The sequence below is a fragment of the Vulpes lagopus genome, chromosome 11, assembly GCF_018345385.1.
Source record: "Vulpes lagopus strain Blue_001 chromosome 11, ASM1834538v1, whole genome shotgun sequence".
In the NCBI taxonomy this organism is placed as follows: domain Eukaryota; kingdom Metazoa; phylum Chordata; class Mammalia; order Carnivora; family Canidae; genus Vulpes; species Vulpes lagopus.
Window position 1 is genome coordinate 70,555,712 of NC_054834.1, and position 22,143 is coordinate 70,577,854.

General features: G+C 57.1%; 1 protein-coding gene across 1 annotated transcript in view; it reads right to left on the reverse strand.

The window, feature by feature from the left end:
• Positions 1-1,079: 1,079 nt before the first annotated feature.
• CARS1 (cysteinyl-tRNA synthetase 1) overlaps positions 1,080-22,143 on the reverse strand; it is a 53,681-nt gene continuing 32,617 nt past the window's right edge. Inside the window, 14 exon segments of the mRNA XM_041722973.1 lie at positions 1,080-1,398; positions 1,980-2,063; positions 2,500-2,559; positions 4,090-4,157; positions 4,684-4,764; positions 10,613-10,694; positions 12,994-13,062; positions 13,401-13,590; positions 13,816-13,831; positions 13,834-13,912; positions 14,277-14,380; positions 14,476-14,605; positions 14,953-15,081; positions 15,598-15,710. Coding sequence (XP_041578907.1) covers positions 1,264-1,398; positions 1,980-2,063; positions 2,500-2,559; positions 4,090-4,157; positions 4,684-4,764; positions 10,613-10,694; positions 12,994-13,062; positions 13,401-13,590; positions 13,816-13,831; positions 13,834-13,912; positions 14,277-14,380; positions 14,476-14,605; positions 14,953-15,081; positions 15,598-15,710 — 1,340 coding nt within the window. The 3' untranslated portion in view covers positions 1,080-1,263.

The window sequence follows — 22,143 nt, forward strand, 5'->3', positions numbered from 1 at the left end:
CTGGCCCAACACCGCCAGGCGGAGCCCCACTTACCCAGAGGCACTGGAGAGGGCAATAAAGTGACAGTTGTTTGCAGCCACCAAGTGTTGGGATGATCTGTCGTATAGCAGTAGGGAACTGGAATGAGTTCATTTCACTGTGTTTTGGGGCCTTGTTTTCTTATTGGTTTAACTGCTTGTACGTGGAATGTTTAGAAGTCTGAGAAGCATGCTGTCTCAACACCAAAACGCCCTCCCCACCCCCCACCTCGGTTCATAACCACCTGCTCCCTGTGCCTTCGGTGCTCCTGAGTTGCACCAGGCACCTGGGGAGAGTCAACTGCTCCATCAGTACTGGGAAGCAATGCTGCAGTGAGCGGGATATCTCCTGGAGTTTCCTACAAGTGGGGTCACAGGGGCAAGCGCTGAGGATGCCTACGACCTGGTGTTGCCCACCCTCTCCCGCACCCCGGAAGGGCTGCCAGTGACACTCCGCATTTCCTGACCTGACAGCCCAGCACTGGCGCCTCTGTCCTGTCTAACAGGGTCTAACCTGGGTCTAACCTGGCACCCTGCTTCTGCAGGGCTCAAGGGTGCTGGTTCTGCTGCACCCTCGTTAGGCCAGTTAGGCTCTCTCTTGGGGCACACTGCCTGTGAGGTCCTGGTGACAAACAGCTGCCCTGCTGAGTGTGCTGGGACTTCCCCCTTATCTGGGTCGGCAGCTGTGCAGACCTGGAGCAGGGGCCAGGGCCCACCCTGCTGAGCCAGCCCTTTACCACCCCTGGAGTGTGGAGCTGCTGGAGGAGACGCTGAGCTGTGTTTACTCATCAGAACCAGAGGGGCCCAGTGAGCAGCCTTTGTGTGGGGTGTCCGCGGGCTCACCAGTTTGAGCCTGTCTTTTTCCTACTTAAATACCTCCAAATGCACCCACACACCAGAGATTAGCCGATAGCCATCTGCATGGGGGAGAGATTTCTCGGCTGGCTGAAGCAGCTCAACTGAGCAGAGCGCCTAAGTCGGGACCTGCTGAGCCAGCAGCCGGGAGCGGGTTCCGCACAAGCGCTGAACGTGCAGCGCGCCGGCACACAGCACACCCGGCCTCACTGTTGGGAAACATTTATTACTGAAGTCTCAAGCTGATGACGGCGTGGCTTCCGTGAACGCAATCCCCAGCGTGGGAGCCAAGGACCACTGTAAACATGATCGGGCGTCGTCACTAAGGACGCAGACAGGAAGTCAGCAGGCCACCAATGGCTTGGTTTAGACACTTGGTCCCCTGCCCTTTCATTTGAGGCTTCCGTTTTGAACCATTTGCAAATACTCCTTGTGGCGCTTCTCCTGAGCTTCATAGAGCTTCTTCACCTTCTTGGCTTGTCCTTTGCTCAGCTCTTTGCCATCCACGTCATGTGTGGGCAGACCCTGAGAACAGGGAGAGCACGGGGTTAGCAGGGTGCACCTGATGCCCCACTCGGAGCCCGGGGGCACATGGATTCAGCCCCTGGAGCCGCCTGGGCACGTCCTCACCACACGTTCCACACTAGTGCACTGATTCAGCAGCACCTCTCCCAGCCACTGGAAAGACAGTGGCTGGTCTGGAGGCACCCTCCCGCCTGGGAGCCAGGGCCAGTGTTCCCTCAGGACCAAAGGGGCTCAGTTTTCATGGGAAGGTGGTGAATACGTATCAGAACCAGTAAGGAGAGCCTGAGGGTCTAGAGGCAAAGTGGCTGTGAATGCCGGGACGAGGAGCTCTGGAGACAGTGCCCATGGCTCCCTGACCACACCATAGCCAGCTTGTGAAGGGGACCTGCTCTCTGATCCAGGCCACGATGGGGCTCGGCTGCCGCGATGGAGGGAGGCTGCCTTGGTGCTCGGGGCTGCAGGCACGGACCCTGAACGGCGCCTCCCCCAAACTGCACCCCAGACAGAAAGGCTGCTCACTCAAGGCTGGAAGCCCTATTACTCCCAATTTAAAGGTCTGACAAGAGAAAAGAGGTTCTTACGTTTTCATCAAACTTGGAGTATTTGTCACTTTCTGACAAGAACATCTCACTGGGTGGGATCTTCATCTTGGCCAGCTTCGCTGCCTGGAATGCAGAGCCCTGCTCACTGCAGCCCAGCCCACCGGGGAAGGCGTGAGCACGCGTCACCCCAGCCCAGCCCTGGGACTCAGAGGGACACAGAAGTCGGGCAGGGTAAGGCCCAGGCAGAGGGAGTCAAAGGAGGGACAAGTCCACCCCGGGCGTCGAGCTTGCTCTACAGGGGGTAGGGTTGTCCGAAGGAGTCTGTGACACTGCCTGGAGCCTGTGGCTGCCAAGGGGCGGCTCTCCCAGCCAGACCTCTCCCTCACCAGGGCCTCCCGGCCTCCCTATGCTCAGGTGCCATGTGGGGGTGCGTGGGGAGGCCGGGAGGATGCTGTGGTGGGGGCAGGTGGAGCAGGGAGGACCAGAGAGCTGGGGCACAGGGTCAGAGTAGGCACTCCCACCAGGGGAGCCCGGGCCCCACATACACCGCGTGTGTTACCTCTTGCTCCTGTTTTATCCTGGAGGCCTCCTCCTTCTTCTTCCTCTTCTCCTCTTCAACCTATGGGAGCAGCAGGAGCCCCGTGAGCCAGATCTGCCCGGGGCCTCTGAGGGCAGGAAAAGGAACAAAGCAAGGCCTGCTGGCCCCCCAGTGCCTGGACTCTGACCCAGCCACCCTGTGGACAGCTCTGGATATGTGGCGAGCCCAGCTGTGGGGGGTCTGTCTGGTGAGCAGAGACAGCATCACCAGGGCCTGGAGGGGGCGGGAGTTAGCAGGTGCCAGGACATGGGGCCTGGGCCAACTGCCAGCCTGGGAGTGGGGGCAGGGCAGGGACCCTCAGCCCGGGTGTTGGGTGGCACCCGTGAGGCGAAGTGCAGACTCAGCTGTGCCACAGACAGGAAAATGCCCTTGTAGGATCTCGGGTTTCGGGGCTTCCTAGTCAGCAAGGCTGTCGGGTGGGCAGCTGGGCACAGGCAAGTGTGAGGCTGGAGAGAACCTGGGGTACCGGGCAGGGAACTGTGGGACTGGGTGAGGGCAGCGCAGGGCCAGCAGTGGGAAGTAGAGCAAGGGTCCCCACAAGCAGGGGCCACAGGCTCGGGAGAAGCAACCAGTGGAGCAGAGGAGGCCGGGAACAGGCAGAGGTGAGGGTGGCATGGGCTGGGCGGGACTTTCTCTGTGAGGACACAGTGTCTGTCCCCTGGTGGGAATGGCCATGCAGGGAGGCTGCAGTCCTGGTGCTCGTTCAGGCACTGCTGACTGGATGGGCCCCACTCAGGGGAGACAGGAGCAAGGCAAAGAGGGCCATGGCCAGCGGCCGCTGTGAAAACCAGCAGGCAAGGCCCGTGGCCCCATGGCGGGCAGGGCTGCCTCTTGGCACCCTCATCAGAGCCCCGTGTACCTTTATGCTCCGCATGCACTTGCTCGGGGAGGAGAGTGGTAAGCTGAGGCATTTGCTTCTTCCCCAACCCAGGGGCAGGGGTGGGCAGAGCCAGCCCCATGTCATCTCTAGGGCCAGGTCACCTGCTGCGCTGCCCTAGGTGAGAGCCCAGCCCCAGGGACAGGACACTAAGCTGGGTGAGCAAATGGGGCAGAAATGGGAGGTGCGGTAGGGGGTCCCCGGCTCCCAGGAATGCCCAGCTGTCACCACCAGCTGTCCAGAACATGCCTTGCACTTGCCTTACAAACCTGTGCTCCCACGTCACCCGCACCTCCTGCCGGTGCTCCTCATGCACCCAGGCCCCTGGCACCAGCCCCACACTTCCTGGGTGGACGAAGGGCGGCCTGGCAGGTCCTCCCTCAGGGACAAAGGACACAGCACTTCTGAAGAGCAAGGCACGACCAAACTCGTCGGCTGCACGGTTTACAGAAAGGGACTTGTTCTCCCTTAAACTCAGGGGGTAGCTTTTTAAAAAGAGGACCCTTCCTTAGAAGGTAGACCCTTCTTCTGCTACTGCTCCGCCCAGTGGCCCAAGTCCCATGAGGTCCCCTGGTGGCAATTCTAGAGTTGGGACCTCACGAGAGAGCTCTGGCAGGGCAAGCACACAGCGCCAGCAGTCTCCCGTGCCCACGCGGCTGCTCCAGCACACTCACTCGTCTCTTCTCCTCTCTCTCCCTCAGCAGGGCCTCTCTGTCTCCCAGCTTCACCACGGTTGGCAACCCTGAAAAGCCAGGTGGTTGGTGAGATGAGGCCCAGCCCCAAGCCTGCCTGCACAGACCTTGGGCCCCTGCTGCTCACAGGGCTTCCATGTTAACTGTACCGTGGGGAGGCCTCACCACTCCCAACACAAGGCCCAGAAGTCATCAAAGGGGACATGCCGCCTGAGTATTTAAAATCTAAAAATTTCCTGTGCAGCTGAAACCCCCACAAAGTCCAGACACCATGAGCCTGGCTGACAGTCCTGCAGGCCATCTGCTGAGTGACAGATCACAGGGAAGGGTGGCCAGTGGCCATAGGAGGGTACACAGGAGGTGTCCTCAACAGCCAGAGCAACAAACCTCCAAGGGCCTCCCGTCCCACGGGGGGCGCCGCCCTGGGCCTCCTCATCACATAAAAGCCCACCATCCTCTGACCCTGGCCTGGGATTCTTTCAGAACCAGCCTCCGACCCCAGCGTCCTTCCCACATCCCTGCCCACCGCGCCCGAAGCTCCTTACAATGGCCCCAGAAGGGATTAGAAGGACCCACCTTCATGATCTTCAAGCCGCACCCCAAGCTCGGGCAAGATGTCATCCCGCAGAGCATCACTGAGCTGCAGAACCTCAGGGACTGTGGACAAAGACAGAAGTTCAGTCTGACCAGATGCACAAATGTGCACCTTCCCCAGCGCCCTGCAGGGAGTTGAAGCCCAGGCACTGACGACTCTGCTGCCATGAGTATGGAGCAGCCCCCACAGATGGCCAGGGTTTACACAGCGCCTGAGGACCCTGCTCAGTGGCAGGTGTGGTGTGGAGATGCTCCTGGACTGCTCCTGAGAGTCAGAGCAGGAGAAGCCAGGGCCGCACAAAACCAGGTGGGCAGCTTGTCCAGGGAAACCAGGTTTCTACTCATAGAAAAGAGGCTCAGAAACCAACCCAAGCGCCCTGGTCAACTGGGAAGGTGTCCAGCCCCCACAGCCCTGGCCTGGTGAGCCAGAAGAGCAGCCGCGTTCCACACTCCAGGACCCAGGGGCCCAAGGCCACACATGCTCTTAGGTCACCCAGAAGTCCTGCAGAGGCTCCCTGTGTTCTTCAGGCCATCCTCAAGCATGCCTGGCCCAGGGCAACGCTCAGCTAGGTCAAATACATCCGCAGCACAGCACCAGCTGTCAGGAAACCTGCTCAGATGCTCCACGCTCCCTCATCCCCTCGCCTTGTGAACCATGCTCCTGAGTCCACACGCACCTCCCATCCTCCCAACATCCTCAGGGCGAAGCAGCTAGGCCCAGGACCCACAGTTCCAAGCAGCTATTGGCGAGAGCCAGAAATGGGTCTGGAGGCTGGGGTGAGCCCCACAGCTGTCAGCTTCTCTCACTGATGCACAAGGCCCAGCTGAGGGACAAGGAAGGGCCAGAGGCCTGCGGACGGGGTCCACACTGCCCTTCGGTAACGCTGCCTCTCACTGCTCTCAGCCAGGCCTCGGCCCACCCCAGGCGTGGGCTAGAGCAAGCAAGAAAGATGACATACACCAGCAGACAGAGTGGGTAGGGATGAAGAGACCATCAGTGTGGCCTCTGGGCCTGAACAGGATGGTCCCTGCAGGTTCAGATGTTCTTAAACCTCTTGGTCAGTCTGTGGGTCCCAGAGGCAGAGCGAATGACCATGGACTTGCTCCCTCCCAGGCACCACAGATGGCAGCAGATCCAGCAGCACCTAGTTGAGGCCAGTCAAGGCCAGGGGCTCTCAGGGAGCCTGTACCGATCCTGCAACAGCAATCACAGAGTGTGCCCCAGCCAACCTCATGGCCATCCTGTTCCCAGGAGGCTCAGGGACGACATGGCAGGGGGAGGCCGTCTGTTTGCCTCTGAAAACGAAGAGCACAGGAGGGCCTCACCCAGAAACTCTACAGGGGAATCTGGCCTCAGTGAAGGAAACTCAGTGGTTCATGTCTGTGGAATGGGGACATGTCACCATCCCTGAGGGCAGCGACGAGCGTGATAAGATGCCACGTGTGGGAGCAGGCTGTGCGCGGCTCTGCTCACAGGGTCTGGTGGCACCGGGACGAGGCATTCTGTATGTGGCTGTCTATCAAAGCCAGGTCTCAGACTCACAGCTCCCAGGAGGCTGCCTGCCCCACCGTGTGGCCTGCTAAGTCCCCAGCCCATGCCCTACCTGCACTTGGGGAAATTGGCGTAGAAGTTGGGCTGTCACAGGGCACGTGACAGCAATCCCATCTCGGAAAGCTTTAATAGCAACAAATCCTGTAACATCAGGTGACAAGAGTGCTGGCACCCTGCCTGCCTTATTGTACAGTGGACACACTGTGACCAGCATCCTTAGCCCTCCCTCAGGCACCAGCCTGCACTCCAGGCCCAATCCCAAGTGGCTCTGCACACCTTGGCCATGCCCCTGTGAGGAACATCTATGCCAGAAACCAAACACCCCCCTGACTCCTGCCCAAGCCTCTGCTGCACCTCATCCGTCTCTGCAGCACTGGCCATGGCCCATGGGAACACTCACTGTCCTCCCCAGCTCGGCTGATGGGACAACACCCTTTATGCTTGCTCCCTGCCCTTACCCTGCCCGCAGCCCCATGGGGAGGGCTGCCCCTGGGGAGGGCTACACCTGGGGCAGGAGCTGGAGCAAGCTACCAGAAGTGGAAAGGAAGCAAGCCAGGGCCCAGCATCACCACTGTCAGCCGACTGTTGGCACCCCGAGAGTTGGAAGGACGCCCAGGCCCACACTGTCCCCTGGATCTGGGTTCCGCAAAGCTGAGGACAGTGGCCATCACCACCATGCCGAGACCTGCCCTGTCCACATAACTCAGAATTCCCCCCCAGACTGTCTTTCCAAACTGTTTGATTACTTTGGGGGCATACCTACTACTCTACCATCTTCTGAGTCACATATTGACTGGGTCCAGTTGCAGAGGAAGGAACTCCCACAATCCCATGGCAAGACAAACGACCCAATGAGACACGGGCACAGGGCCTGAAGAGACACCTCTCCAGAACAGATGCACACGTGACCATGAAGCCCAGGGTAAGGGGCTCAACATCACACGTCATGAGGGAAACACACACCAAAGCCCTGCTGAGATGCCACTGCCAACCCCAAGGGTGGCTGGAATGAAAATAATCATTTTTGTTCAGCCAGGAGACAGCAAGTATTGGTGAGCACGTGGAGAGATCAGAGCTCTCCAGCACAGCTGGCAGGCAGGGGAAACGGGGCCGCTGCTGTAGAACACAGTTCGGTGGTTCTTCAAAGTCACACATACAGCTGCCATACAACCCCCAAGATTCCCCTCCAAGGGACATCCCCAGACCCTGAAAATGAGGCTCAACCAGACACTTGTGCACCTGTGTTCAGAGCAGCACTATTCCCAACAGCCACAAGGTGGAAACGGCCGAACGGGCACCCAAAATGTGTTGTGTGCATGCAAGGGTTCGGTATTCTGCCCTGACAAGGAGTGGAGTGCCGGCTGCGCTGCAGGAAAGCATTCTGTAAAGTGACAGAAGCCAAAGACGAGGGGCACATACTGCTCGGCTGCATGGACATGGGGTGTCTGGACCAGGTTGATCTACGGGTGCAGAAGGCAGGCTGCCGGGTGCTGGGCACGGGGCCAGGGGTCACGGCTGTTCCTGTGACCTGTGGTTGCACAGCACCGTAAACGTACTAAATGCCAACTGCCTCGTTCACTTTTAACAACAGGTAGTTGTCAGTTATGTCAATCTCACCTCAACGGGCTCTTTTTTTGAAAAACAAAAAACAAAAAAACCCCAAAAAACTCCAGTTGGATATTTTTGAGGAATTCCATAAAGCATTCTCAAGCATATGGAAAAACACAGATCTCGGCAGCTAATACAACCTTAAGAGAGGAACAGAGACGGGGGCTGCCTCTGGGGTGGCGGGGAGAAGCAGGAGACCGAGAGCGTGGACACCACCACGGCCGGGGACGGGGAGGAGACCCCTTCGCTGCCTGCAATGCCGATGGGGGCACTGGCAGGCTCTGGGGAGTGTCTACCCAGGGAAGATCCAGGTCTGCAGCTCTGGCTGTGGAGCCTAGGACTGAGGAGAACCCCAGATGGAGCAGGGGTGTCACTCGGGGAGGGAAGAGGCGCTGACAGACGTAGGGCTGTGACCTGCAGAGCAGAGGCCACCCCGAGCAGCAGGGTAATGCAGGGGAACCGCTGCCAAGGGTGAGACCACCACTGGCACAGCCACCACTGCTGGCACAGCTCTCCCAGGGAAGGAAGCAGCTGTGCAGCTGCCATGTGCCCAGAAGAGGAAGATGGGCTTCCCTGCGTGTGGTCCCTGGGGCACCCTTGGCCACAGGTGCCAGGCACCAGGACCTCATGGACCTATTGACTCCAAGAGGATCTGACTGTAGCAGGTTCTAGGAAAAGAGGGTCTTCATTGTGGTCATCTGCTAACGAGCATAAGCTCAGCAACATTTTGTGTGAACACGCAGTGGAGACACCCCATCAGCTTTTCCTTCAGAGGCTGCACCTGCCTGGCCAGTGCTTGTCCTCGCCTGGCTCAGAGTCCCCGGAGCCCGAGCACTCAGAGGGGTGGCGCAAAGGGAGGGAGTGAGTCCTCCAGGGCCACTGCTGGCAGGGCCAGACACAGGAGTGGAGAACAGGCTGGGCACTGCACAGGGAGCCCCATTAGCTCCCCAAAGGGAGGCTCAGCAGAGGATGCCCAAGGCCACAGGAATCTGCCCATAGACAAGAGAATGAGCAAAATGCAACCTGCACACACAGTGGAATATCACCCAGTCCTTACAGAGGAAGGACATTCTAACACCTGCCACAACATGGATAGACCTTAGTCATACCGAGTGAAAGAAGCCAATGACAAGAGGACAAACACTGCACGATTCTATGTGTATGAGGTCTATGGGGATCAAATTCATACGGAGAGTGGACAGTGGTCACAGGGCCAGGGGAGGGACGGGGTCAGTGTCCCCTGGGGACAGAGAGTGGATGGTGGTCACAGGGGAGGAGGGACACGGATCAGTGTCTCCTGGAGGTCAGTGTCTCCTGGGGGACAGAGCCTCAGTTGGGACGATGCACAGTCCTGGATGGAGACGAACAGTGGGGAGAGCTGCACAACAGGAATGTGCTTCAGACCGAGCTATGCTCTTGCTCATCATCAAAACAATACATTTCATGTTACAAACATCTTAACAAAAATGAAACAAATGAAGGGGGAACGACGTTCTGGGCACGCCTGAGTCTCTGCCCTTCTAGCTTCTTCCCAATTTCCCCAGCCTCTCCTGGTCAGCTGCCCCAGCCCACACCAGGGCTGAGCTCTGGCCAACACGACTGTGGGCATCCTGGACCACATCTTCCTCATCTGTGGGGTAAGCACTGGGCATCTGGGAAACTCGGCTGAAGGCAGGACGCCAGAGCCTCCCCTGAACCTCTCGCTCTGTCCATCCTGCTCCCCGGGAACAGCACAAAACAGCACTGTCAGATCCAGGCTCCTCCCCGAGGGGCTGTGGCCTTGGGGCTCCCTGCCCTCTTGCTCTGTCCTCCCTGCAACCGGCGCAGCTCCCTCTGGGGGTTCCCTGGCTGCCCCATCAGTCCTTTGCCTGCTCTACCCTCAGGACACCCCACCTGGACCCACTCTGCAGGGATGGTAGCCAGACGAGCGCGCCAGGGGTGCTTTCCTGTCACAGAGAGGCCTGGGGAGGGAGCGCAGCACAGCAGGTGACAGGTAGCATTTGCAGCAAGTGACTCCTGCACAACCCTCCCTGGCAAGGCTTGAATCCCTGCCCTTTGCTTTCTGCTTTGAGAAATGCTGAGCCCCAAAGGGGGCGGCGTGCGCGGGAAGAAGGCCGCAGAGCAGGCCTGGCACGTTCTTGGTTCAGCATGCCCATCGGCACACAGACGGCGCAGGATAAGATGTGCGCCCCTGCCTGATGGCGCCTGGAACTCTGTCTCACGGTCGGCAGTGACACAGCATGTTCCAAGTCCCCAAGGACACAAGACGGCAACCGACCTCGGGAATATCGGCAATGCCAGCTGGCTGGGCATGGTGAGGTGGCCCCAGGGGAGGCCCCTTGGGTGCCAGGCAGCTGTCTCCCACCACACTGGTGCAGCAATAGTTGCAGCAGCTCTGTCTCCCTCAGCTCCCCATGCTAGCCTCCGGAAGCAAGGATAGGTGTTGGCAAGCCCTCTGGCCGCTGGACACACCCAAAGTGGACATGAGCCCCCAGCAGGAGGGAGGGCAGGTGGCAAGATCTGCCTTTCCATTCAAGCAGCACAGTCGAAGAAACCCTGCGTCTCACATATGCGTCCTTGGCCCCCACCCAGCTGTCCTCCCTGTGGGGGACATGGTGTCGAGAGACACAGTGCTGTCACGACTTGAGGGGGCAGCATTGCAGATGTACTGCCCCAGGCCTGGTGCTGCTAACACCTGTTGGCACCCAAAGCAGCCCCCCCCCCCCCCCTGCCCGTGAGGAAGAGCCTCACCTTTTTGCTCTCGGGCGATCTTTCGCACACCTTCTCTGAACTCGGAGAGCACCTGCAGGTACGGCATGACCGTGGATTCCAGCTGCAGAAAAAACGGTTTTGAAAAACAAAAAAAACAAAAAAACAAAAAAACAAAACAAAAAATGGTTTCGCTCAGAGACCAGCTCCACCTGCATTTTCAGCCAGGGCTTGGCAAGGGGGGGGTGGGGGGCGCCACTGCCATGGCCACTGCCTCTGGGCTGGGACACACTCCCCACCTGGCACTCGGTCCACAGCAAGTGTGCGGGTCCCTGTGTGGACAATGCGGGCTAGAGAGAGAAGAGCTTCCCTCCCAGCCCAGCCAGACAAGTTCTGCAGGCCACTCTGCTCAACTATTCTCAGGAGCGGCTTTGTCTCCTCTCAGACACAGGGTTAAAATACCCCATCTATAGTTAAATGGCTCCACGTGGGTGTCTGTAGGGCGGGTTCTCTTCTGGGAGACTACAGTGGTCCCTCCTGGGCCAAGAGCCAGACCGTGTCTGCATCCAATCTGTGGCCACATGCATGCTTGTGCAAGAGGAAGGAGTCTCCAGGAAGTATCTACCACATACACACGCGTGCGTGTGCACATACATGGACTCGCATTTACACCAATGGTTAATGACCTACAGGAACCTGGAGATGCCCCGGGATGGAAAGCCTGCCAGAAGGAAAACCAGAGACAGTAGAATCCAAACTGGAGAAACAACGATTTCATAACCATCTTTTCCTTGACATCTTTCATATCTTTCCAGTAGGTTTTTAAGCAAGGTCTCCCCCTGCCTCCTAATTAAGTCTTTCGGTGGCTCAGTAACCAAAGCAACAATCTAAATGCAGAAGCCGACTAGGCTGATGAGCCCACGGTGACCTGGCCTCTCACTGTCCAAGCACGCACCTGGGCTGGGGTGCTGCAGTCGTGTAGGCTGACCGGGGATCGGGATTTTAGTTCCTTATGTCCACCGTGCTCAGAGACTCCTGTGGTGAGCCTCAGCACAGTGGGGGATGGAGGCCTTAGCCAGCGTATCTGCAGCATCTGTCTGGAGGAGACCTGCCCCCACGGTCTAGTGGACCATACCAGCATGTGCTATGCACCACTCAACAGTAGCCTGATAAATATGTAGGGCCATCTTCCCCATTCCTAAAACAATTCAGATTTAGAAGCTGACACATAAACTTCAAATGGTGTAAAGCGCAGATCCCACCCTTTGGCCTGGCAGGTCCCACCTGGTGGTTGCTTATTCCAATGCTCAGCCTTCAAAGGGCCCACAGAGGTCACATGGAAAGGCCCCCACACAACCACCGCACTAAAAGCATTATTTTAAGTTCAAGAGCAGGCGGTCTTTAATGTAGAAAGTGGTTTTTTTCTCTTTTTCTTTTTCTTTTTCTAAGAAACTAAATATCTAGCATCCCTTATTCAAGAAAATACCACAGCTGCGTAGGTTTCCTTTCTGAGAAACACTGAAGAAGGTTAATGCCTTTAGAACAACTAGCTTTATGGCTAATAAAGCCCCTGGAGAGGTGGGCACCAAGCTGAGGCAGTGCTTCTTCACAACACAAACTGGTTTCTCTGCAGAAATCAGTTCTTGGGGAGACACCTATACGTTCCCCCTGCAGAAGAGGGTTCCTCACACCAGCCACTGTCTGGAAAAGAATTCTAAAAAGAGTTTGCCTTTTTACCTTGTATGTGTTTCCTATTTTCCTTTAAGTGAGTTATACCTAAGTATCTACTACATATTCCCTTCAAGTCCTTAAAGATCACTCCTACAGAGAGAGGATAGAAGTGTGTCTGAGACGAGCCTGAACAAGCATATGCCATGAAGGACGGCCATCGTGCAGCAGAAACTACCAGTACCAGGGCGACATTGGGCACTGCCCAGGAACTTTCTCCCCACCAGACTCATGAATCGGCATGCTATCTGAATCCACATGTACAAGGACATGAGCACATGGGCATCTATGCCATGTGGCTGCAGCTTAATCAAAGATGGTCCCATCGAGCCTGCCATCCTGGAATTGAGCTCTCAGACAGCAGCACAAGCACCCCCAGTGAATGGTCAGGGAGTGAGGCTGCCATGGCCTCTGCTGACCTTGCACACGTGTGGTGAACAGCTATGTTCAATTCCCCCAGCCAGGTCCAGACATGACCCGGGGCCCATTCTGGAAAGTCCAGTGCAGATGGAACCTAATGTGGGCCCCCAAATGTCCACAGGGTTGGCCCCTGTGGTCCCCAGGACGTGAACAAGGAAGGGGAGGGAGCAGGTGTGGAAGGCAGGATGGTGCTCCTCCAAATGGGCACCACTTCTCAGGGGTGGGGGCGACCCCCAAAGAGGGAGCATCTCTGCACCCAGGTGTGCTCTACTCACATCTGGGCTGGTTCCAGGTCCTCGCACTGGGAATCCCAGGGAGCTTTCCTCTTCAATGGCCCCAAAGATCTAGAAGAGAAACAGACATGCATGATGAGTGTGTCAAGGGGTCCTGACAAGTGGCCTATGATGACTGGATGCCAGGCCCAAGTGTGCTCCCATCTGCCCTCTCCGGGGCTCTCTGAGTGAGGCCACCAAACCATAGGCCCAGGCCTCATGAGCATGGAGGTATGCACAGTGAGTAGTGTTGTACCAGGCGGGAAGGCAAAAGTGCCCACAGTGAGGACATGCATATGCGTTCTGATACACTGGAGCACAGTGGGAGCTGAGGATGGGAGCAGGTCTCAGCCCCTGTAACCCATTCTTGCTGTGTGCACATGAGGCCTGTGGGTCGAGGACCAGCCTACCTTTAGCATGCGGGTGAGGTACAGAGCGATGCTTTCTAGCAGAGCCCGGTTGGGCCTCCTCCTGGCAGCCTTCCGGGTCGCCATGTATAGGTTGCACTGGCTGACCAAAGCCCTCATTTCCTCCAAGACAGTGCGTGTGTCCACATTGTCACAGAGGGCTTCATGAACCGCTGCCTTCTTGTCATAAAAGCTGAGTGAGAGGAACAGGAAGGTCGGTGGGTGACATGGTGCACACGTGCCCGAGCGGTCCAGCGGCCAGAACATGGCGCACTGGGTGCTACGTGTGCTGGGTATGGTTTTGCACACACGGGCGTGATGGTGCTATGCCCCCTACTCCACTGCTGGGCGGGCCTCTGGTGGCCTCTGGGTAGCCCAGAACGCAGGCACACTTGCGAACCCCAGAGCAGTCTCCTACCTCTTGTTTAGTTCGATTCTTCATCTTCCCACTTTTCAAACCGACCACTAATATCAACGGGAGCTCGGAGGAGGTCTTTCACATTTAAGAAAAACTCCTGAAGTCAGAAAATTCAGTTTAGTGGCATTTAGAAAACTTCATTTGAGCAGCATCAGAGAAAGAGCTATCACGGTGAGGCGCGCCTCCTCTGTGTATCATCTGAGAAAGCAGCGCGCACTGACACCAATGCCAGTGGCCAAAGGGTGGAGGGTGTTCCTTTGAGGCGGGAATGCATTCCGTTCTGGGTTTAGCCTGAGGTCCTGCTTCCGCTGACAGGTGCGCTGCTAATGCTAGCCAGTCAGCAGGCCTTTCCAGGGAGAGGTGCAGGGCCAGGGCACACCCCGAGAGTGGAGCTGCTTCTCTGTGTCAGCGGACACAGAGCAGGCTTGACCCCGCCGCAGAGAGGAGGAGAGGGCACTCACGTTCATGAACTTCTCGTACTGCAGTGCGGACTCCATAGTGTTGCTCGAGTAATCCAGGGTGTCCTTCCAGGAATGCATGAGGAAGGCCAGCCGCAGCTGCCGCGCTGGGAGGGGAGATGGCAGGGTGGTACCCTCAGCCTCCCAGCCTCTGCAGAAATGGATGCCCAGGTCTCAGGGCGGGGGGCGGGGGCGACTTTACCTGAGTGCTTCTTCAAGGCGTCTTTGATAGTGATGAAGTTTTTGAGTGACTTGGACATCTTGCAGCCAGCGATGGTCAGGTGGCCCGTGTGGAGGAAGTAGCGGACCCAGCAATCATTCTCGAAGTAGGCCTGCTCAGGAAGGGGCGCAGAGGGCACGGTCGGGGCACAATGGGGCACCGTATTCCCGCGGTGATGCAGAAGCGGGGGCTGCCTCTCCGAGCTGGGACACCTGGGGCTCAGAGGGCCGGCCCTGGTCCGGGAGCCAAGAGGCTCTGGTCTGGGAGCCAAAGCTCAGGCTGTTCATGTGGGAAATTGGACCAAACAGTTGGGGTTTGAATCCCACCAGCAGGACCCTGGTGTTTGCATGAGGCTCTGCTCAGCACCTCACCAGCAGCACCCCTGGCTGTTTCCACCACTGCAGGGGTAAACTCAAGCCCACCCACCCAGATGAACCAACGACCCCAGCCCCTGCCTACCTCTGACTGAGCCAGCTCGTTGTCATGGTGGGGAAACCGGAGGTCAAAGCCTCCGCCATGAATGTCCATCGAGGCTCCCAGGAGAGTGCCCGCCATGGCAGAGCATTCAATGTGCCATCCCGGACGCCCCTAGAGATTCAAAGGACCCAGTGACCGACTGGCCTCCCCTCTGGGTCCCAGCCTTCAATTTTCCCGTGCTCGTAACCCTTAAAACCTCTGAGCCTTATTAGAACAGATGTTATGTTCCACACACGAAAAACTCAGGGAAGCCCCTGCTGCCTAGTTCCCAGCAAGCTTTGTAGGCCGAGGTGGGGCTAAGGCTCACGTTACTCCCAGAATTGCCCAGCATTTGACCAGAAGCACATACCAGCAGCCCCATCCCGCAGCTCTGGGCCACCAGGACTGCTGTCACAGGGAACACCAGAGGGCAGACTCACCTCCAGGAGCGGGTAACACTCAGAGTCAAAGGCCACCAGGATACAGGGGCCTCGGAGGTAGTCCAATACGCCCCCACCCCAGCAGCACGTGGGCAGAGTCCCGAAAAGGAAGTCACAAGCCCAGAGGCCCACAAGGCTCTGTGGCGTCTGGGTCCCTAGGACAGGGTGGATGGTGCCGCGGCAGCCCTGTGCCTTCCCAGGAGCACACCTTTCCCCACGGGCACGGCCAGGACGGCTCGCCCGGCTTGGAGGCTTTCCACAGGGCGAAGTCGTTAGGAGACCGCTTCTCACTCAGGCGGTCTGCAGAGATGCTCAGGTCACCTGTGGACACGAGGGAAGCAGGTCACCCAGTGCTGCGTGGTGGGCACGGCAGTGTCACTACAAGGCCGCTCTGGTGGCTACTGGCCAGTGCCTCTCATTTCCACTTACTTCTTCGGTCAGCACGCCACTCACTGTGACCACGTCCGTGCTGCCCAGTATGTAAGCTCAGGAGTCACAGGGTGATTCCCCAGGGGCCTCAACCACACCCACCAGTTCTCCAGACGCCCTTCTCCCCACCCGCACCCTCAGCCTCATCCCCGGTCTAGGACAAGCCAGGGTGCTCGGCTCTGTGGGGTGAGGCCGTGGTATGGAGCCCGCTCTCACGGTGGGGTCTAGTACTGACGGCCTGCACGGCTCCCTGCCTTGGTTCCCCGAGCTCTGAGCACCAGCTGAACCTGCCGTGATGGCCCCTTGGGCCCGGAGGTGGCAAACCAGGACAGCCCTGCTCCTTCTGGGCCAGTTCGGTTCCCGGAAATGGTCAGTCAGGGCCAGATCCCCGGGGACGAGCCAGCCTGCATCCAGCAGGAGCAATGGGAAAGGAATGCATGATCATGTAGGAGACGTCTCCGGAGCTGCGGGACGCATTAGCGGTCGTGAGGGTCCCCTTCAGAGAGTGACCAGGTGAGTGAGGACAGCGCCAGGGCCTGCAAAGGCGCCCGGGTGCATGGCAGCAATGCGGCCTTCCCTGGGTGCTGTGGCCCCCTGGCGGGCAGCTCCGGAACAGGAGTGACAGCCCCCCCCTAGTGTCCCAGGTCGCAAACTGCAGCCCGACCTCCATTACCACCACCTTTCAAGAACCTTGAAGTCGCCCCTACAGCCTGACAACAGCCTGACAAGAGCTGCACGGAGAGCACCACGCTGATGGTGTTTTCACAATAGACCTGAGGCTACAACACGGGCGCACTGAGTAGGAAACTCAGAAAATATGAGACAGAATCAGGAAGCAAATGCCAGGATCACAAAGTAAGGGAACTAGGGGCACCTGGGTGGCTCAGTGGTTGAGTGTCTGCCTTTGGCTCAGGTTGTGATCCCGGGGTCCTGGGATCAAGTCCTGCATCAGGCTCCCCACTAGGAGCCTGCTTCTCCCTCTGCCTCTCTGTGTCTCTCATGAATATATAAATCTTAAAAAAAAAACAAAAACAAAAACAAAAAACCCGAAAAGACAAGGAAGGAATCTACCCAAGCAGCAGGGCAAACCCCACCTTTGCTCCTGAGCAGGTCACAGTCACACCAGTGGCTCAGAGTCTGACCCAATGCCAGCACATTCTTTCAGTGACCCTGTGTTTGGGAGATGATGTGTATTTAGGCTTTTAATTTCCATTATTACAAACATAGTTACTTGTGAATGTACATGATTTTTAAAATTTAAAATGAAAAATTCTGTGACAGAGCTAATAGGATCCCTTACACACACGCCATTTCCCGCGCTTCAAAAATGTCACTTTGGTAATACTCGCTATTTGCTCTAGATTTTATAAGGAGTTGTCACACCATCCCTTCTACTCCCCTGCTGTCCCTTCTTGTCTCCCTCCCCAGAGGCAACCCCTGTGACCCCAAGGCGGCTCCAGGCCCCCTCTCCACTACTGTCCTGCACCCCAGAGGCTGTCCCATCGCCCTGGAAGCAGGACTGTTCCCAAAGGAGGGCACGTCCCTCTGTATTTGCTGCTGGATTCTCCTGCTCTCGTCCCTGGAATACAAAGGGAGTCTAAAGTCCATGTGGAAAAAAAAAGGTCCAAGAACAAGCCATATTTAGGAACTCCGGAGGCACCCAGCTGGCTTCATCAGAAAAGGGAGACTCTCGACCTCAGGGTTGTGAGTTAAAGCAAGCCCCACGTTGGGTGTAGAGATTACTTAAACTTTAAAAAAAAAAAAAAAAAAAAAGGAACAAGAGGAACCCAGCTGGGGCCAGATGGCAAAGTCTGCTGTACAGCTGCGTGTGCCCTCCCATCCCCAGGGCTCTCCATCCCCCAGACCGTGGAGGCGGCCTCCTGCACCCTGCCAGCCTGTGCGCTCCCTGGCCTTTAAGACTCTGCCGTCTCTAGTCACATTGGTTTTGTCTGGATATCTCTGTGAATCTTCTGTGTTCATTCATCAGTTTTGCTACATGTTTTCTCATTTCATTCACCTTTGTGAGGAACCAACTGCTTACTTTTTATGATTTCTGCTCCACTCTCTCAATTGTTTTCTCTTGCTCTCTCCACTGCTCCTCCTGACCTTTCTGGCAACTCACCCAACCCACCTTCCATCTTTGTTCTTTAACAACTGCATTTAGAACCACAGGCTGCCCTATCCAGCAGGTTGTGCTGTGGGAGGCATTCCTGCAGCTGAGTGGCATCCCCCAGGGTTTCTTCTGCTATGGTCACTCAGGACTGTGACTGTAAACATGTCTGTACACTGTCCGTGGCCCTTTAGTTCCGGGACCCACCCCATGGCGTCATGCACAAATGACACAGTCTGTGAGACAGGCGACTCCAAGGGAGCCACAGAGAACTCTGCGGCCATGTGGGTCTGGCATGAGCATAGGCGAGGGGCCCTGCCCTGACTCGTGCTAGAAGGCAACCTGCTACACAAAGCCCCACTCCTCGTGCACCCCAGGCGTTGCGTGCCTGGCTGAGCCATCAGCTTGTGATCCAAGCCTGGCGCCTCCCTCCCTCGCTGTGTCTGCCTCCAAGGATGCTGGGCTGCAGGGGCCACGCTGCTGTCCACACAAGCCCCCAACTGCCCTCCAAGGAGATGCCTCCTCTATGCTGACAAAATGCCTTTAGCTTGGGCAGCCCGGGTGGCTCAGCGGTTTAGCACCGCCTTCAGCCCAGGGCGTGATCCTGGAGACCCGGGATCGAGTCCCATGTCAGGCTCCCCACAGGAAGCCTGCTTCTCCCTCTGCCTATGTCTCTGCCTCTCTCTCTCTGTGTCTCTCATGAATAAATAAATTTAAAAATTAAAAAAAAATGCCTTTAGCCTTCAATGCCTTGGGGTCTGGTGATGATGCTACTGAACTAACTTAGTCTATCTACCCTTAGTCCACACCACTCATCGTTTCGTGTTAGGTTCTTTTTTTTTTTTTTTTTTTATGATAGTCACAGAGAGAGAGAGAGAGGCAGAGACACAGGCGGAGGAAGAAGCAGGCTCCATGCACCGGGAGCCTGATGTGGGATTCGATCCCGGGTCTCCAGGATCGCGCCCTGGGCCAAAGGCAGGCGCCAAACCGCTGCGCCACCCAGGGATCCCTCGTGTTAGGTTCTGATGTCTCTTTGTGACAGAGTCCTAAAGGTGAAATTACTTGATCCAAAAGTATGAACACTTTTATGGCCAAACTACCTTCCAGAAAACTGGAGGGAAAACAGCGCGGACCCCAGCAATCCCTGTACCATGGGAATGATGCTTGTGTGGTCTGCCCGAGTCCCTGGAAGTGTTAAGGGTGGAAAAAACACCATGAAAGACACTCCTACTGTAGCCTGGTCCAGAGAAAGCCACATGTCCACATTTAATACAGATGACCCTGAACAATGCTGGGCAGGGGGCTGGGGGTACTGATCCCAGCATGCACTTGAAAATCTGCAAATGATTCCCCAAAACCAAAACCATGAAGAGCCCACTGCTGGATAGAGCCCCAGCAACAGCATGAATGGTACATGAACACATGTCAAACACAGTGTTCTAACCAAATGTAAGCCAGAGAAGAGGTTATGGAAAAAAACAGAAGGGGATGTGTGCAGTACTGCCCTGCCCTTATCCAGAACGATCTGCAGGTGTGTGCCCCCGTGCAGCTCATACCTGTGAGCGTTAGCTATACCCAGATCAAGATGAGTACAAGGGCTGCTGTGATGCACATGTCTCGGTGGGACGAGAGAACCGCTGTACTGAGGTGCTGTCCAGGCACCGATGGTGTGACACCCCTGCTCACACCCAGAGCTGGGACGCTCACGCAGGACCTGACCCTAGGGTTCCTGCCTAGCTTGTCCCGGGGCACCTTTCAAAATAACCATGCAAAGGTGAGCCCCAGCTGCCTCATAACAAACAGGTGCCTGCTGCCCGGCTCTCTGGCTCTGCTCTGCCCCCGCCTCATGGTGCCTGCTCTGAACCTGGGCCCCACTTCCTCTGCGCAGGAGTATTGAAACTGCCTTCAATCTAAACAGCTCTGGGGTTTTCAGTTCCCAAAGCAGGAGCTCAGACGCCAACCCTGTGTGGGTGACTTCTACACCCTCGTTCAGTGGGTCACAACCTGCATATTCCAAACACACCAGTGCTGGGCGCCCAACACACTGGCCAAGTGTACCACCTTGACCCTCAGGTGCTCTCGCCACCACGAACGCCAGCCCTATAGCCCCGGCCCTGAAGTCTGTCATGCTTTTCAAGATGGTCTTGGATATACCAGCTTTTTTGCTTCCCTGGAAAACTCCTAAAATCCTGAGGGAACGAGGCTGCGTTGCCTCGGCTGGAACACCCACCACCTGCACCCAGCTGTTTACCTTCCCCTTCCTGCAGGGCTTTCTGGTCTCCAACAGCCTCGGGCACCAGCTTCCCGTAGGAGTGTCTCTCGCTGGAAGCAAACTTCACCGTATCGAAGTAGACGGACCCATTTGAAGCATAGCTGGAAAATAAGAAGTAGGGTGTGGGCAAGCATGACAGATCTGAAGACGGCCCAGAGCACCTCACAGGAGGACGACACAAAGAGCCAAAGGGTGACACAGGCTGTGGGCCGCTTCCCCTCGGCTCTGCCCTCCGCGCCTGGGGCTGGCTCGGGCCTCCGGCGGCTCTGTGATGCACCCAACCCTCACCCGTGGCCACCGTGCAGGCCGAGCACCTGACAAGGACACTTCATGCCCTGGAGGCCAACCCCTCCTTCCCTGCCTGGGCAGCCCATCCCTCTGCAGACCCTGTGCCCGGCAGCTCCTGCCCTGCCCCTCACCTTGTGACAGCGCAGTCCTGGGTGCCACGTCCTCACTCTAGCTACATTCTACCCACTTGCATGGCCCAGCCACGGCTCTCTGCCTCCCAGAAGCAGATTACTCCAGCCCAGAATGATCTGCCTTCTCCCACCACAGCCTTGCCCCCATCACTCAGTTTGGCACACACCCTGGTGTTGCCCTGCAGTGATCATGTTAAGTGACAGGAAGAGAGGAGGCACCATCACTCCTGGGCGGCCTGTGCTACTCCGGGACTGTGCTAGGGGTTCTGCATGTCTCACGTTGTTCAGTGGATGCCTCGTCTGCCCTGCGAGGGAGGAAGCGAGCTCCTAGAGCAGGAGCGCCACAAACAGGTACCATGTGCTGTAGACACAACACTCCCATTTGAGCCTCCATTCATTGTTGATTTCTGACCATATGGACTTCGGACACTTGCACAGTGTTTCCCGTAGTCAGGTGGTACTAGGATCATAGACTGGGCCAGGACAGAGTATGTGGAATCACAGCCAGGTGAGGGCCCCCAAGGGAACACACATGCCCTGGGAGGTGACTCAGAGATAAATGCCCTCACTGCCCGCATGGCAGGGCTGATGCCTCCAGACACCTGGCAGGTCCATGCTCACCAGTCTAGGCCTAGGCCCCATGCTCATGCTCTTAGCTCTGGGCACCCCGTAGACTGCAGGCCACGAGCTCCTACAGCACCCCCATCCTGGCCTCGGCCCAAGTAAAGGGCCTGCACAGCCCACCTGGCGGGGCTGGATCCAGGTGCCGGCCTTCATGAGCAAGTCTGCTGGGGACTCCTGCTGTAGGCAGGGCATAGCCAGCAACACCCTCTTGCTTTTCCTCCTTGTCTTGAACAAAGAGATGGTGTCCCTACAGCTAAATACCTGTTTGATGGCAGCCAATACCAAGGAAAGCCTAAAGAGCTCTCTTATGAAGCAAGCCTGAAGCTAAGGACCCAGTGGGACAGAGCACAGAGGCCTGCCATGAGGTCAGCGTGTGAAGGGGTGCTGCTACAGTGAGGCTGCAGGCTCAACCATGTCCTCCCCAAATTCATATGGTGTAGTCCTAGCCGCCAGCACCTCGAAACACAAATGTATTTGGATAGAGCCTTCCCAGAAGTTAGGTGAGGTCACCAGGGTGAGCCCTAACCCAGTGTGACTGCTAAGCAGGTGTCTACATAAGAGGGTAACATCAAGACTCTAAAGGAGCCCAAACAGCCCATGTGCAGTGTGACAAGTGTGTGAACAGTTTGAGACAGCCACTGCCTGTAAGTCAAGGAAGGGCTGGGACAGATCCTTCCCTCAAGGCCCTCAGAGGAATCTGCCCCACTGGCATGATGGCCTCAGTCATCTGCCATCTGGAGCTGTGAGGAAATACATTTCTGCTGTTTAAGCCACCTCGTCTGTAGGCTTGGTGACAGCAGCGCCAGTGGCACCCTATCCCCCAGAGGGTCCCCGGCTCCACATCCCCACTCAGAGACGGAGAGGCTGCCTTCTTGGGAAAGCCTTCCCTGGATGGAGCCC